This window comes from Morus notabilis, unplaced genomic scaffold, assembly GCF_000414095.1.
Source record: "Morus notabilis unplaced genomic scaffold, ASM41409v2 Scaffold223, whole genome shotgun sequence".
NCBI classification, from domain to species: domain Eukaryota; kingdom Viridiplantae; phylum Streptophyta; class Magnoliopsida; order Rosales; family Moraceae; genus Morus; species Morus notabilis.
Window position 1 is genome coordinate 35,061 of NW_010366650.1, and position 18,035 is coordinate 53,095.

The 18,035-nt window shown below is 32.7% G+C and overlaps 2 protein-coding genes across 2 annotated transcripts; both read right to left on the reverse strand.

The window, feature by feature from the left end:
• Positions 1–1,522: 1,522 nt before the first annotated feature.
• On the reverse strand, positions 1,523–2,395 carry LOC112094034. The gene is made up of 2 exons (XM_024173958.1): positions 2,391–2,395; positions 1,523–2,342 (listed from the first exon to the last, which is right to left on the reverse strand). The coding sequence occupies exons 1-2, from the start codon at positions 2,393–2,395 to the stop codon at positions 1,523–1,525; spliced, it is 825 nt and encodes a 274-aa protein (XP_024029726.1).
• Positions 2,396–11,135: 8,740 nt separating this feature from the next.
• Positions 11,136–12,117, reverse strand: LOC21400088 (ethylene-responsive transcription factor 2). Its single transcript, XM_010110825.2, has one exon. It carries the CDS (start codon positions 12,077–12,079, stop codon positions 11,252–11,254), a length of 828 nt encoding a protein of 275 aa, XP_010109127.1. The 5' UTR covers positions 12,080–12,117; the 3' UTR covers positions 11,136–11,251.
• Between the last annotated feature and the right edge of the window lie 5,918 nt (positions 12,118–18,035).

Consider the following 18,035-nt stretch of genomic DNA (forward strand, 5'->3'; position numbering starts at 1 on the left):
CCATTTGATATAGTCACTGCATATAGATCAATCCTCCATAGTACCGAATCAACCCTCAAGAAAATTATTTACCTACTTCTATCTCAAGAAGGAATGGATTCCATCTCGTATAATAACATTCCCGGCTACCTACTTCATCATATCTCCAAAATACAAGGAATAGGATTCAGGGTCTCGAAATTCGTACCGAGTAAATCAAAAGACACAAATCCATAAATAGGAGTCTGTTAAGAACTCATCATTAAGATCATTTTATAAATGACCATCGGTAGACTTAATTAGAATTTCTATACTTAACAGAAATTATTAGAAATTCGTATTGTGTCTGTGTCCTTGTTCCACATAATCTTATTATGCGAAATACACGCATTTAATATCTCGTCATATTAACAGTGTGGATAACACCGTTCCATTCTAAATGGGAATGACATGTATTAATAATATTTTAATTAAGATTTTAAACTTTAATTAAATTCATTATGAACACCGTTTTTATTATTATCCTTAAACATTATCTTCTCGTATGTAACACTTATATACAACGTTTAAGGTCACATAAATAATCATGGAATTTTCATTTATATTCATAAAATATTCATAAATATATGCACATAAAATAATGAATAAACTCTTTCATTAAATAAATAATAAACATCCTATTACATCTCATGCTTCTAGGACACCATTCCTAACAATACTCACCACCTCTATCACTTCGTACCATTTTGATCTTCTTATGTTTTTGGTTCTGAACTTCAGCCTTATAAATTTTAAATTTATCAAAGGTTTCATCTTTTGTTCTAAGTAAATACACATAAGTGTATCTAGAATAATCATCAATGAAAGTGATAAAGTATCTCTTTCCTCCTACTATTAAAATACCATTATACTCACAAATATCGGTATGAATCATATCCAATATTTGAGTATTTTGTTCAGCTCTAGGAAAGGGTTTCTTAGTCATCTTTGCTTGTATGCAAATCTCACACTTATCATTTTTAACATTTTTGTAATTAATCAAATCATGTTTAGACACATATTTCAAAGATTTAAAATTTAGGTGTGCTAAACGTGCATGTCAAACATCAAGAGAGTCAACAATATAAAGAAAATTCATATCATCTTTATTATTAATGCTAAGTTTGTACATGCCATCACAAGAATTTCTTTTTCCCACAAAGATCCCATTCTTAGATACAATATAATTATTGCTCTCAAGTACAATCTTAAGCCCATTCTTACACATTAGCCTAGCGGATACAAGATTTTTCCTAATGTCAGGAACATGAAGAACATTGTTCAAAGTAAACTTCTTTCCGGAAGTAAAGTTGATGTCCACCACTCTTCTCCCGGCAACCATCGCTACATCATTATTCTCCATGAGAACCGTTTGTCATTCCTTTTCCACTTTGTATGATGAGAACAAATTCTTGTTATTACAAACGTCGATTGTGGCACTGGAATCAAGCCACCATTCAGAGGATTTAGTTGCAGCCATGTTAGTTTCGGTAATCATGCCAATTTACATTTCCGAGACCATAGCACAAATGTCTTCAGATTTCTCTTCAATAGTATTGGCCTTGTTGGTGTTAACTTCTTCCTTTTTCTTCTTGTATCTGCAGTCATTTTGGCGATGGCCTTTCTTTCTACAAAAGAAATAATTTTTAAAAAATTTCTTTTGGCCACTACCGGGCTTTTTAAACTTTTTGTCATTATTGACTTTGAAGTTCTTGAAAAACTTACTAGCTTCGGCAACATTAACCTTAGAGGAATCAATAATCTTGTCATTGGGATCACAATACTTAGTCTCTTCTTCGATCCTCAAGTGTTTTTGTAATTCCTCAAAAGTTATGCCATCTCTCCTATGAAGGAGTTTCTTTCTATAAACATTCCAACTTTGAGGCAATTTAGCAATACTTGCCCCCACTTGGAATGATTCAGAAATTTTAATTTTCAATTCATGAAGCTTAGTAACAATGACTTGCAATTCATGTATTTGATATAGAACGAAGTTAATATCAACAATGACAAATTTAAGATATTTCAAGATGAGAAATTTGTCCGTACCTTCCTTCTCAGTTTTGTATTTGTATTCAAGAGAGTTCCAAATCTCCACCGGAGACTTCATCGAGTTGTAGAGGTCGTAGAGCCTATCAGAGAGAGTGTTGAGAATATGACCCCGGCACATGACTTCATCATCTTCACGCTTCTTCCTTGTAGCCTTCAATTCTTTGAAATCATCCCCTTTTGGTTCCGGAAGTGGCTCCAATTTCAGATCAAGCACGTAGGTGTTCTTGAGCACGGTGAGAAGGAAGAACAAGTTTCCCTTCCAGTGGGTGAAACTGGTACCATCGAATCAATCAAGTTGGACATTCGGATTAGGGAAATACGCCATGCTCTTTTCAACCTCCATTGCAACAAGTTTAAAACCTTAAAGATTGTTGGAGAATTTGAGTGTAGAGGGTGAAAAGAATGCAGAAACAAGAGAGGGTTTGAGGTGTATAGGAATACTTTCCTTTAAGGTTTTATTTGCCCTTACTTCTTAAAGTTTGCTAATGAGTTTTAATGGCAAATTACCCCCAATATTGAGTTCTAGAACATGAATCATGTCTGTAAATTTTAATAAAGATAGATGTGTCATTTCATTGAATGAATGCATCCTCTTTAAACATTACAACCTTTTACATAAAGATACATTTTCAATGTAAATGTATCTTTTCATGGATTGATACACCTATTACAATGGTTATATCTATTGCTAATAAGTGTTCAGATATGTGTTAAAACATATCACCAATGGATGTAATGGTTCAAGACCTTTCAGATCACATAAACACACGAAAACATAGTTTTTTTTGCAGTAATACCTGCTACAATGGATGTTTTTCCTGCTGTAGCGCTTGGGCAGCGCAAAACATATGTGAGAGGCCTGGACAAAGGCACTGTAGCGTGAAATTTTTCGCTGCAACAGAGTTTTGGACAGAGAGCAGCCCTTTGGGGTGTAATGCAGGCTCTGCAGCACCTCAAACAGGTGCTGCAGCGCCCAAAACAGGCACTGCAGCGCGCCTGTTCTCCCTGCACGGGCGCTGCAGCGCGCAAAATTGGCGCCGCGGTTTCCAAAACTGGCCTGCAACGCCTATAGCTGCTTTGACAGCACCAAATGGTGATATCAAACTCGCTGTAGCGCATTAAACATGCGCTGCAGCATCCAAAACTGGCGCTGCGGCACCTATAGCTACTTTGACAGCACCGAATGGTGCTATCAAAGTCGATGCAGCGCATTAAACATGCGTTGCAGCGCTTCCTTACTATTTTTCCTTGTGTTTTACGCCAAGTTTATGTGATCTTGTAATTGAGAGACATATAACAATCTCTCTAACAATAACGACTCCTAAAGTGGTTAGGTTATGACTGCAGGGATGTGAAGGGTCGAGGTTTCGGCGATGGTAGGCCGGCATAGGGGCTAGGTTGTCGACAAGAGGTCGTTGAGGTGGGGCTGCGATGGTGGTGGGTAGGTGACGGTGCCTTGGATCTTGGTGGAGCTTCGAACAGTTGATGAGTTTTTCATGTAAATTTGATCTTTTTTTATGTTGTAAAAGTTTTTATGTGTTTTATGTGGTAATCACATACCATGAAAGTGAATTAAATCAAGTTGGGTAGGTTTGAGATTACCTTAAAATGAGAGAAAGTGAATATTATGAAATTGGTTTTTTCAGGAAATAAAAAATTTTAATTTTTATACCAAACATGAGAATTTTACAAATTTCTATTATCACCCTCAAAATTATGTCATACCAAACGCCTCCTAAGAGGTCCTCCTTTGATTGAATGAAGGCACACGCATGAGTGAAGCAACACGTTGTAAAGCCATGAAAGGAAAAATCGATCAATAAAAAATCATATAATAAGTATTCATGATCAAAGAAGGAACGGAATTTACGAACCGAGGTAAATTTATAGCAAAATGCAAAATTACTCAACAGTGATCCTCATGAAGAAGGGATTTAAAATGAAAACCCAGGTAAATTATAGCACAGCAAATGATATATTGGGAAAAGAAAACCGAATAACCGATGTACGCCAACTTAGAGCTGCTAAATAATCTTCATAATTGTTTGGCCTCAAGCTAATTTGAAGATGGCAATTACAAGCCCAAAAGTTTAATGCTACAACAATAGTTGACTTTTTTATAATCTTTTTGTCAGATGTTTCCGACCTGTGATGCAAAGAATATAAATGTATAATCATCACACAGGTAAAAGGCAAATAACCAAGAAACAAAATAAAAACCAGTATTGATTTCCCATGCATAAGTCTGTAAAATCGACTAAGTTAAGTCTGAAAATCAAATACCTTTACTGCAAATAGATGAGAGTGCCATAATAAGATTGACTCATCAGAATCACATCTAATATTTGTAAAGATATTTATGTATTTATGTATCTAGGAGGAGAGTAAAATATTTACAAGGTTTGTTTGTCAAAATATATGTACAAATTTTGGTTGTATTCATAAAATCAACAGCTTTCAATTAATTTAGGTATATATAATTTTTTGCTTTTACTAACATGTCTATTTTTTTTTTTTTAGTTTGTATAGACATTCCATTAGAGTAATTTTTGTTATTCTTTGAACTTAATAATTACGTTTTAAATAATATATATTCTTGCAAAATCTCCCACGTAGATCTTTGAATTAGACCTTTTACTTATTAATTATAATATAGCAGTTTTTTTACATATTAAAATTATTGTATTTGACTATAACAAGAGTATGCATCATGATATTAGATTCCGTTCATCTCTCGATCTCTTTATATAGTTTCTTTAATTTTCTCGTTTCAAAACTACTAGTCAATAAGGTTACTTCTTGGGCTCTTTTTCTTCCTGTCGGTGGGGTAATTAAGACTTGGATTAACTATGGCTTTGTATTATCATGCCGCACGCATGTTAGTTGATTGAAATTTTATCTTAAAAAACACTTAATTTTAGATAATCAACACTAATCCTCATCAAGCATGTGTAACATATTTTGTTTACATAATGATCAATACGTCACCTTTTTCTTTTTTTCTCACGAATATGATGCTGTCGGGATAAAGACATATAGATAACATTCTACCACCCCCATTTAATTAACTAGTTGGTCCCTTCTCAAATATTTCAATTAAAACTGCGTTTATAACTTGTGAAATAAATGGACCAATTTTTAGGGTTTTCGACTTTTTCTCTCACTTTCTCACACGAACCAGAGAAAAAAGAGTGAACGACGGCCGGAGTTTCGGGGCCGCCTCCGGGCGCGTCGCCGGGGTCCCGGCTATAAAACTTGGTCCTCCGGCTCGGATCGTCATGACCTTCTCGTTGGTGGTAGCGGTGTACGGTGTGGTGGCTCCGTTTGGGTGCATCTAAACCAGTTTAGGGTTTAGAAGCCGAATGGATGGGCTTCATTTCTAGGCGAGTTTGTCATTTAGTAGCTAAGATCTCTTAGCCAGCTATCTCCCTTGACGACCCATTGGCCTGTTGCCCTTCACCGGAGGATTCTAACGACGGTGGTAGGAGGTTTTTTTCTTTTTTTTTTAATGTAATTTTCGTATTTATAATAAGGGCGGTGGTCTCCCCACCCGACCCTAATTTGTTTTGCTATTTGATATTAATTTTTGGTGATCGGCTTAAAGCCGTTTGTATGTTTCATGATAGGGTTGTTTTGGTCCGGCTAGAGTTTTCTCTATGCCGTGTATATGTTCCCTCTTTGTGGGGTTTGACGATTTATTCCTCCAGCGCTCAAAAGCCTATTTCAATGGGAGAAATTTCTTCAATTTGAGCTTTATGTGTGCTCGTTGTTAGTGTGCCGAGGTGTACTCCCGTTTTCGGGCCTCAGGCGTGCGTTTGTCTCTCTAATGGGTCATTAGTATTTTACCGAGATGACTGTTTATAAATTTTTAATTAAATACAATTTTCCTTTAAGAAAAATTAAAACTGCGTTTACCATTCTACGTTTCCTTGAAAAAGGAAAAAAAAATCCATACTAAGGATTAAATTGATCATTGAAATCTCTGGTTTATTTAGGGCTTTAGCGTTAGGGATTTTGTTTTGAATACGCATTTGAACGGGTTTTCTTGTTGTTGTAGATATTTCAATTGGGGTCCACAGGGAAGAATTATCTCCTTACATTATTAATTTGGTACGACTAAACGCGATAAGATATTTCATTGATGAAAAATTCTAAGCATCCTTAGAGCTAGTCTTGATTGATTTGTGTTCATTAGCAAACTTGTGTGAACTAGTTTTTCTTGCTTTGAAATTGACATATATTTTTCAGCAAAAAAAAAAGACTTATATTTGATCACCAAGTACTTCATTATTCAAATCTAGCTCTACAGAAGCCAAAATGTTAGTGCTCAAGCCTCAAGCGATAATTTAGCTTGAGAATAGTAATTTTGTTATGCTAAATAAATAGCAATAAATTTGTCAACCTTAAGCATAAACAATATTCAGAGGACATTATATTCAGCCGAGTTTTTACGTGCAACCAATTTATAAGAATGTTGAATTAATAAATTAATGTGATCACTGAACTCTTGCATGTCCTCCATCAATTTTGGTATCCCATATTTCTGTTTATATATTTATCTGATGCGTTAATTTTATACCTATATCAATATAATTTATAAGCATCGACATCTTTTTTTTTTTTTTTTTTTTTTTTTTAAATGGAGATTTTTTTTTTTTTTTTTTTAAAATAAAAAAAAAATATATTTTAAAAAATTTTTTTTTTTTTTTTTTTTTTTTTGAAATGGAGACTTTTTTTTTTTTTTTTGATAATATGATAAACATATATACTTAAACAAACAATTCGTGAATCTGAAAGGATTATAGTTTACATAGTTTTCACACTTCAGCATATATCAAAAATCAAAGAAAAATAAAAAGGAGAAGACAAAATATGCTTATATCATAGGCTAGGAAAAGAGAATGAATTCACTAGTAAAGAGTATTATGAATGAGTTCTATGTAAATAATTTATAATTAGGTTATCGGGTAGGTTACCTAATTATACAATCAAATTTCCTAAAATCAATAGTTTCCTAAATTCAAAAGAAATACAAATAAAGTCAAAAACTTATCATAATAAAAGTAACTATAATATATATATATTTTTAATATGCTCTCACAATGTATACCTCCAATAGGAGATTAGGAGATTTCAATCTTGGACTGTAATAGAGGAAACTGATATTATATTTGTGGGATAGAGGTTGCAGGGTGCAAAGCGGTGGCGGAGTAGGGTGCAGAGGCACAACAATGTAGGGGGTGCAAGGATGATACAATAATCATCGAAGGTGCATGGGTGTTATAAGGAATGGACGACAATAATCAAGAGAGCAATATAGGGACAAAAATTGGCTAGGTGCAGATGCATATGGAGAGAAAATATAAGTGCTAACCATGGAGATCATAGATTAGATTCGTTTGCGGATTCTACTTTTTAATTTGAGTTGAGATATAATTTTATATGAGAATTTTTTACTGCAGAAGAAAAGTTTAATGTGACTTTTTATAAGAGCTTTTAACTGTAGCAAAACTGAAATTAAAAACTCAAATTAGTGAAATGAACGAGGCCTAAATAAATTGGACGAGTTTTCAATGGTTATGTTTTCATTGATGGTTATTTCTAAATATAAAAATTTTATGACTATTTTTATCAATTGCTATTAATTTTTTTTAATTAACTATTGAATTTATTACAACCGTCAAATTAAAAATTTAACGTGGTTCGACCATCGTCTACATTAAAAATGTTTAAAATAAAAATTTAATGTTTAAAATAATAATACCCATTAATAAATAAATATTGGAGTAACCATTAACACTACACCCTAAAAATTAAAGAAGAAAATAATAAAAAAGTAAGAGAGAGAAAAAATTTAACGTGATTCGACCATTGTCTACATCTACATATTAGAAAAAGAGAGTGATCAAAGTACTAGCAACAAAACTAATATCTCTAAAATAAAGAGATTTCCTAATTTAAAAATAAATAAAAATCAATAATAAATATAACACCATAATATGTTAACTTTCCTTAATATGTAGGTGTTGTAGTAGCATGCATATACTAATGGTAATATCAAATTTCCCACCATGGGATGTAGGATTCAAATTTCCCACCCAAGTTCAAAAATATTTACCTATCAATAAATAGTAGTTACTCGAATATTTACTCATTAATGATTATTATTATTTTAATTGTAAGATATTGATCCGACGATTGTAATAAATTAGATAATTAATTAAAATAATTATTGACAATTAATGAAATAGATTCTTATCATGTCACGTCATCAAATTTTTATATTTAATAGTAATCACTGATAAAAACGTAACCATTAAAAACAAGTATATATATATAAATATATATAAAAATAAGTGTCCCATATATTGAAGGTTAAATGTGAAAACAATATCGAAATCGTTTTTGACCGAGTGCATGATGTCTTTTACTTCCGTATGCCACTTTTATTTGCACTTTTATATATTTGATTCAATACCTCTTGTTCCAATCGAGCCTAATTTGTGGATGAAGTAAATACAAATTTCTGTGAATTGTTAGTTGAAAGATTACTTCCAAGTATTCATTATAAATACTGTAGTGATCAAACGTTTAAAAGAAAAAAGTATTCACCCGGCAGGAAAAAAGACAAAGTATAACTGAAAAGGAGGCTAAAAAATGTTTGTTTTGTTTGATTTTTTGGAACCAAAAAGTTAGGCTCGTAACTAATAATTTTTTCATGGTAAAAAAAAAAAGAAAAAACAAATACTTTTTCTTGGCCATGACTCTTGTTTTTCTCGCCAAAGTCGGTTTTTGATCCTATACATTCCTAACTTTCTATCTTTTTCTTCTTTTTTTTTTTTTTTTTTTTTTTTTTCTAATCAAACTTAAAAAGCACAATGGTCAGCAGAAAGGATAAGATATATATATATATATATATATATATTTCTGAGATTTGGTGAATGATTACTCCCATTGATTTTTGTAATTACTTTGTGATTATTTCCATGATGTGTACATTCATTAGCTTAACTGGGAGAAATTATTACTCTTTCACATCTAGTATCTTTGGAGAATCATTAATTTCTATTTATATACATTTACAGATTTAGAGGCGGAGGAAGGTGAGGTCCGGGGGCATATGCCGGCCTGGATTTTGGGTTTTTAGTGTTTACCCCATTGTTTTTAAATTTTTTTCATATATGCCCCCTTTTATTATAAAAAACTTTAAAATATCTCAACCAAAATCCCCACTTTTTTTTGTTTTTTTACTTTTTGCTTTTTTTTATTGTTTGTTTGTTTTTTACTATTATATCTTATACTTTTAAATGTACTTAATTGAAAATTTTCACTTTACTCTAGTTAAAGCTTTTATTTTTTAAATTTGTCACTTTTAAAATATTTTTCAAATAATCTTTGTTGTATCAAAAGTGAGCCTCACTAAAAAATTTAAATAACCAATTAAAATTATATTTCTTAAATATGTTCCTAATTAAGCTTTTTTTTTTCAAGTAACCCTCTTAATTACTATTTGCTCATAAACAACTACTCTCTAATTTGCCTTTGTTGAGGTAGTAAACACCTTCTTTAAAACTTGGTATTTTCTCTTTAAAATTTTATTTCACATATCAAAAAATTCAATAAACTGATCAATATATACATTTGTTTTTAACTAGTTAATAATATTAGGAGTTAATAATATTATTAGTGATTTTTAACATTTTTAACATTTTTAGTTTACGCCCTTAAAATAAAATCCTAATTCTGTCATTGTACAAATTTATCCTAAGGTATTAATAAATAAATGAAAAAAATATTGTAATCGGTGGATGTAAACATATTACAAACCACGTTAAATTCTTTATTTTTCTTCTCTTCTATCTTTCCTTTTCTCATTCATTTATTAATTTATCAAGTAATATCTTCTCTATTTAAAAATAAATAAATAAATCAAAGTTCAAAGAAATTGAAATGCTTTGTAGCTATGAAGGGGCAGCCTTATCCTGTTTCTTTCTTTCTTTTCCTTTGAAAAAAATATTCCATTAATTTCTTTCTTTTCGAATTAGTTCCAGGAAATTGCTTGTTGAAGCCCGTGCGAGACTATTGGAAGTGCACATTTGCATTATTAAAGAAAGAAAATGACGTAATATTGCATGAAGTTACTCAGTGGAATTTGGAGACGTCATAATCCACTGGTTTCCCATCGTTTTCTTTAGCGACAAAGGAGAGAAAGAGAGAGATGGAGAAAATTAGGCCTCGTTCACTTTATCAATTCGAGTTTAGAATTCGAGTTTTGCTACAGTAAAAAGCTCTAAAAAACAGTCACATATAACTTTTTTACTACAGTAAAAAGCTCTCACATAAAATCACATCTCAACTTGAATTCTAAACTCGAATCAGAGAAACGAACGAGGCCTTAGTTTCTTGTTATAAACTCGCGAAACCATCTCTTTCTATGTATGACTGTCAACCTATCATATATAAAAGTATTATTAAAAGAAAAGAACACAGAAGTTACAACCTCATTCCCACCAACACACATAAGTTACAACCTCATTCTTACCAAACTTATTCCTTTCGCATTTGTTGTGGATTCATGTGAAAACCAAAATAAAAATAAAAATTCCCTGAAAAATTAAATTAAATTAAAACACCACTTTTCAAATTACTCGGTCATTTTTTATTTTTAATATAAATAATATTATGCATTTTGAAGTGTATGATTCTATATTTTTACTTTTTAGATTCATATTAAATCCTTATCTTTTTTCTAATTATGAACGTTTGACTATAAAAAAGATTTAAATGTCATTTACATTTTGATATTTTCATTTTTGTTATTTTTATTTTATTTCTTTAAAGGCGTTTAGGGTTTTTTTGGGGTCAAATTGAATTGGTTATTGACCAAGAAAATGTGGTAGTTGAGTGTAAATTTAAAATCTAGAAGTATAAATATGACAACTTTAAAAAACATGATAAGAGAATAAAAAACACATAAAAATATTCTATTAATAAAACATAATTTTAAACCGTTATCCTCAAATTCGATTAAATCACATATATTATCTCAATTTGACATAACTTTAATATATATGGTTAAATTGAGTCTTGCGCATAACAAAAATCTTCAAGTATAAAACCGCAGCCGGTGTTGTCCACAAAGCCAAACATACTCCGATCTTCTCTTTCCTATTACACTTTTTTAACTAACCAATAGTTCATCGCCACGTAGTAGGAAACTGCTATCGGGTCCCACCTGAAACACATCTAACGATCTCTGCTCCGACTCCACGTCACCATTACCCGCCAAGCTCCCCTTGACCTTCTTGAAGGACCCACCAGAGGCATGGTCGGAGCACTCCCGGCGCTTGGCCGTGATCCTCACCGGCGGCGGCTCACCGGAACCGATCCGATGCGGGAAATTCAGCAGCGCCTTGGAGCCGCGCATCCCGAAGGCGGCTCGGTCGTAGGCCAGAGCCGCCTCCTCCGCCGTCTCGTAGGTCCCGAGCCACACTCTGGCGCCGTTCTTCGCCGGATCCCTAATCTCCGCAGCGAACTTCCCCCACGGCCTCTGCCTCACCCCTCTGTAATGCCTCCCTCTGGTCCCACCTCTCCGATTAGTTACATCTCCATTTTTGCCCCTCTCTCGATTCTCGCTTTGGAAGGAGAAAAGGGTGTTTTGGAGATTATGAATCTCCAGAGCGTGAGACGACGCCGTATACACCCCCGGCACGGCTAATTCCGTGGTCGGATTGGCCAGGTCGAAGGAGTATATCGGCTCGGGTTTGATTTCGGAGATTTCGGGCGTTAAATCGGACGGAGACCAGCCGAAACTGACGGCGTCGTGGAGGGAATTGTAGACGATCATGTCGTCGGAGTCGTTAACTCGTAACGGCAAGTCACCCCACTGGTCCGTTAGGCATGGGATTAAAGTAGTAGTAGTAGCAGCAGCAGAAGTATTATTAGAGCTTGGATTTTGGTATGGCTGATATTGGGACGCGATAAAGTCACCTGGGATAGCTTCCATCATATTTTATATATGTAAAATTAAGGAGGGAAATTAATATAAGAAATAGAAGATGCCAAGTATGAAGTTGTTTCGAGGGTATATACCATTACCATATATATATATATATATATAGTGAGAGGAAACAGGAAAGTTTCAATTAAAAAAATATATATAAATAATAATAATAATAATAATAATAATAGTTATGTCTTTATTTTCCTTGAATTTTCCATTGTTTTATGGAGAGGGGAGAGTGGGGAATTTGGAAGTCGTTTAAAGGTCACTTGATTGCAAAACACGATGATATCATGGGCTTGCGTTGGCAATGCCCCAAGTTCTACAAGAGAGGCCACTCAATTTCACACTTTCCTCGCATTTTCTTTGTGATAAATTAAGTGACCAACATTATTATTGTTGAATTGTCACATTGTTAAAGTCGCCACAGGCACTTATTTTGTGAATAAACAAATTAATTTGTCTATGAGCCACCTAAATCCTAGTCCTTGTCGAACAAACCGTACATGTGTATACTTTTTTTGGGAAATATATATATATATATATATTTAGATTTGGTATTTGTAATTTGCTCAACGAAATGGTAAACATTAGATGAAGTACCGTTCACTAATCCGCACAGTTCAAACTTCAAACACCAACCCCAGTGGAGAAAAAATTGAACGTATCTCTTGACGTTGAGTCATAATTTTTGTTTCGAAGATAAATAAGTGCACATTTAGTATAAGAGTTTTGAATTCAGAATTATGGTACTGGTTCAAATCAGTATTTATTTATAAAAATTAAAAAGTTGTTCTTATTTGACTCATCAAGGGTCAGTGTTTGATTTAAATGATTCTGATTTAAAGTTTGAATCCTGATGTGATGTTTTAAATCAGGAATCACTCATGATTCTAAAATCACCTTTCTTGGTTTTGAGTGATTCAAACCCCTAATTCTGATTCTGGTTTCAGAATTATAATTTGGACTTAAAATCATGAATCATGATTCTAATTCTAAAATCAAAACTAAAATCATTCTGATTTGAATCCTCATATTAAAGAAGCCAAAATAAATTACCTTTTGCAAGGTACTACTCATGTCCTAATCTAGTTGGAATTTAAAGTGAGAAATTTAGTTCGACAAAATCACATAAATCAAATCAATTGATAACATCATAGAAAATAAATATTGTCGGGCTGTTAAACATATATATGATTATATGTTTGCGTGATGCCACACATTGCAGTTTTGAGACTTTACCAGGAAATACGATAATACATCTTTAATCTAAAATGATTTCAATCAATTGATTGATGGTATCTTTGCTTTTAAGTTTTAGCCAAAAAAATTTTAATAGAAAGTTATTTATAGATAATTAACATCAATTAGTTAAACTTGAAAAATAATAAAATGAGACAGAGTACCGGTACTTAAGACCATTCGACTAAGGCTATACAATATCAATAAATCAATAAATATTATAAAGAGCGATAATCAATATTGGAGATATATAACATGTGTTATATATGATAGTTTTTCTTTTCCAGTATAAAATAATACCACGATATACTAATTAACCCCACAAATCCTAGTTTATGATTTATAATGGATTTAGTGCATCATAAAAAATAAAAAAAATTTCTAAATTCAAAAGTCCAAGTAGGGCCTATCAGCGTTAACATACCAGTGTTGTTAAGATTACCCCAAAATGCTTACAGGAATGTTCATTGAATGCTCTATAAATGAATTTAGAAAAAAGAGATTAATACTCTATAAAAGTGTATTACTTAAAATTTCTACCTCTTATTCTTAATTAATAACCTTTTTTAATCAAATAACTACACTAATAAAAGAGTATTAATAAAAAATAAAATTTAAATTTATGCACCCTTAAAAGATAAATTCCGCAAATAAACCCTGATTTTTTGGTTTGACCTCCGAGTTTCCTATCACCATTACCACCACGAGCTTCACGTTTTTTGTTTTATTTTTCGAAATTGTTCTAGTTTCTTTTTTTTTTTTTTTTTGAGAATGTCCTAAATTCTAAATTAAACAATAGACAAGTAATATTTAATTCAAATTAATTTTATATTTTAATAATTGACCCGTCAAGTGGTTGTCTTTCGTATCCTCTTAAAATTATCATAATAAATTTTTTATTAGAAATATTTGTTTGGTATACTTTAAACATTTTATAATAAAAGCGACAAAAAACACAAAAGGGATATTTAGAGTATTATTGGTACATATAATTAGTAGAAGTTTTTCCGTATACTAATATCTTTAGAAACAAATAATTAGCCAAGATATATAAGTGCACTTTAATTTCTACGTTTTATTACGAGTACTTTAACGCATTGACCAAAGTGTTACCGGGTCATCCCATGACGAAGTAGCTCCTAAATTTACCTGGAAATGGAGTGAAAGTCATTTGCATAGAGTCATAAACCTTGCATTAAGGAGTTTATTCTCAAACCCTATTTTAACACATATCGATATAAAACATCCTATATATTGACCGAAGAGACCGACTTGATTCTTAATTTATATTTCTTTGCAATGAGATAATTGATTTCCACAGGCTAAATGGAAATATCTTTGGAAATTAATCTTTTCCAACATCGATTTCTTTTTCGTTTTAGATAAATATATCTTGAATATATATCATTGACTTTTCAAATTTACTTTTCGGTCTTCAAGTCAATGGAAATTTCTAGTGCAAGGGGAAAAACACGTGTAGCACATAAAGTGCAGCTCTTTTTGCTCCATTACAAAGAGTTATAGCCAATTAATGAGCTGAAATTCTCGTTTAATTACCGTTTGAAGTAGTGGATGCATGCCTAAGCTATAGGCAACGGGAAGTGGCAAATGATTAGTAGTTACGATTGCATTGGTAATCCTCTAATTGATATGCCTAGTTAGCTTGAGCTACCTTTTAGGTTAACTTAACCTAACTTGAAATGATTATGGGTGGGTTAACCTATATCCATTTAAACAAAATCAATCTAATTAAGTTTCTTTAATTTTCCAACAAAAAGGGCCTTTCTATTCTTTTCTTTTCACTTTTTTTTATCTTTTATTTTTTTTTTTTTTTTTTGAAATGGCACATTAATTCATTCCCTTGCTTCTACTAATTGAGGTCATGTAGGTTTTTGTTAGGTAGGCAACTCAAATTGATTTTGAGAAAGTTATTATTTTGTATTTTTAAGTAAGTTATTGTTTTTAATTTTTGGACAATGATTATTTTATAATGTATTAGGAGTCTATAAATAAGTATCTTGTGTAAGGCTTTATGTGTGTGCTTAGAGAAAAATGTAGAAACAGAGTGCCTCCTTTTGAGAAAGAGAGAGAGATAAGCAAGGGTGTAAGGGATTTTGGGTAGAGAGAGAAAGTGAGAAAGTTTGTTGAGTGAGTAATTCTGAAACTGTTAGTGAATTTTTCTCCATCTTCTGTGGATGTAGGAAAATTTTCCGAACCACTTAAATCTTTGTCTTTTCTATTTTTCTGTTATTTTTGTTTCAGTTTATTTTTCTGTTACGTGTGTTTGGAGGTGTTTTGTTCCCCAACAATTGGTATAAGAGCTGTGGTGAAGATTAAAAAAAAAGCCAAGATGATGTCCCAGATAAAGTTTGAGCAGATTGAGCGGTTTAATGGAAAGAGTAATTTCAGCATCTGGCAGAGTACGATGACAGATGTTTTGATTCAGCACGGATTACTAAAAGCGCTACAAGGCGAGAAGCCAGAAAAAATGAAATATGAAAATTGGGAAGAATTTGAAGCGAGAGTGGTAAATACTATTCTTTTAAGTTTGGCTTCTGAACTGAAATATAATGTTATGAATGAGACATCTCCTTTTGAGTTATGAAAAAAATTAGAAAAATTTTATATGTCGAAATCCCTAACAAATAGATTATATTTGAAGAAGGAATTGTATGAGTTAAAGATGGATGATGAAAATGATGCTAGGGACCGTATAAATAATTTTAATAAGTGCATAACTTAATTATTAAGTGTAGAGGTCAAAATTGATGAAGAAGATAAAACGGTAATTTTGTTGGCCTCCCTACCCAAATCATATGGGACTTTGGTGAGTACACTTTTAGTTGAAAATACGACGTTGACTATAGATGAGGTGTCAACTGCTCTATTATACACTGTAAATATGAAAAAACTAGTAGTACGTCTCATACTGAACAAATTTTTGTGGCGAAGTCAGATTCATATAGGGGTAGGAGCAAGTCACGAGGGGGATACTATGATAAGAGAGATGGTCGTTCCCAATCCCGCCTAAGAAAGGATATTGAGTGCTATTATTGTCATAAGAAGGGATATATTAGGAGAAACTGTGAAGAACTAACGAAGCATCTAGAAGAAAGAAGAAAGCAAGAACCCCAAGAGACTTCAAATTCTACAAATGTTATTGGCGACAAGTATGATAGTGAAGATGATGTTTGTTGATGAATATTTTTCTGACTCTTGAATTATGGATTCTGGATGCTCGTTTCATATGTGTTCACATAAAGAGTGGTTTGATTCTTATAAGTCTTGTGATGCCGGTACTTTGTTGATGATAAATTATTCTAGTGCTAAAGCTGTTGGAAGAGGTACTGTGAAGGTGAAGATGTTTGATGGAGTTGTAAAGACATTGACAAATGTTAGGCATGTTCCTCAACTAAGGAGAAGTTTGATTTCTTTAGGGGCTTTAGACACCTTGGATTGTGAGTATTATGCGAATGGTGGTTTTATGCAAGTCAAGAGAGGTGATTTAGTGGCCATGAAGAGTGAAAAAGTGAAAAACTTGTATAAACTGATTGGGACTACAATTGTAGGTGGAGATATGAAGGTGGAGCAGGGCCACAAAGAATCTTCTTTTGTTGTAAAAGAAGTGGCAGGAGTAAACGAGTGCAACAATATGTTAATAGTTGAATATGATAAAGGTAAGATGGTGAAGACTTGTGGCAGTAAAGATGCTTTAAAAAAGAAGAAGACAGTTCCTCATGTCAAATTTGATGATGAGAGTTTGAATTTGACACATGTTTATTCTTGTTGAAGTTTGCATCGTCGGTACTATGACGAATGTCGAGATTGGATACCCAATTAAGCGAGTTGAGAGAATTTGAGTCAAGATGGAGATTGTTAAGTAAATAACTTAAATTGGTTTTGAGAAAGTTACAATTGTGTTTTTGGGGTTTCATTTTTGGGCAAGGGTTATTTTATGATTTTTAGGAGTATAAATAAGTTTTTTGTGTAAGGCTTTTATATGCGTGCTCAGATAGAAGTATAGAGACAGAGTGCCTTCTTTTGAGAAAGAGAGAGATAGGTAAGGGTATAAAGGATTTCGGGTGGAGAGAAAGTGAGAAAGTTTGTTGAGTGTGTAATTCTGAAAATGTTAGTAAATTTTTCTCATTCTTCTGTTGATGTAGGAAATTTTTTCGAATCACCTAAATCTTTATCTTCTCTATTTTTTTGTTATTTTTGTTTCAGTTTATTTTTCTATTGCTTGTGTAGGTTTTTTATTCCCTCCAATAGGTTTTGTGAGTTTAAACCACGTTTTTGTTACAAAAAATATTTAAGGATATTATTAATATTAAGTATCATTACTAATAAAAGATGGATCTCATACGTGAGTCTCGTAACTATGGATCCTACACTAAGAAGTTCACCTTCTATTAATTAATGAATGATTTTTAGTACCATCAGTGCCTTATTATAATACTATTTTGTTACAGAATTTAAGTTAGGAACTTTCTGTTTGAACCTAATTAGACTAAGTTCGATATTGGAAGTGGGACCTAGACTTGTGAGATGTGGAGCTGGGGCTCGCAGAATCCTGCAACTAGTGCTGAAACTTTGGACGGGCCGCCCGCGACCGCCCGAAAAGCCCGAGGATTTGCCCGAGCCCGAACCCGACCCGCCCGAGATTTTGGGGCCGCCCGCCCGAGCCCGAATTTCACCTTGAACGGGCCGCGGGCTTGTATTC

What these genes read in the sequence shown, in the direction of transcription:
- LOC21400088 (XM_010110825.2), bottom strand. Translation starts at nt 12,079, where the DNA reads ATGATGGAAGCTATCCCAGGTGACTTTATCGCGTCCCAATATCAGCCA.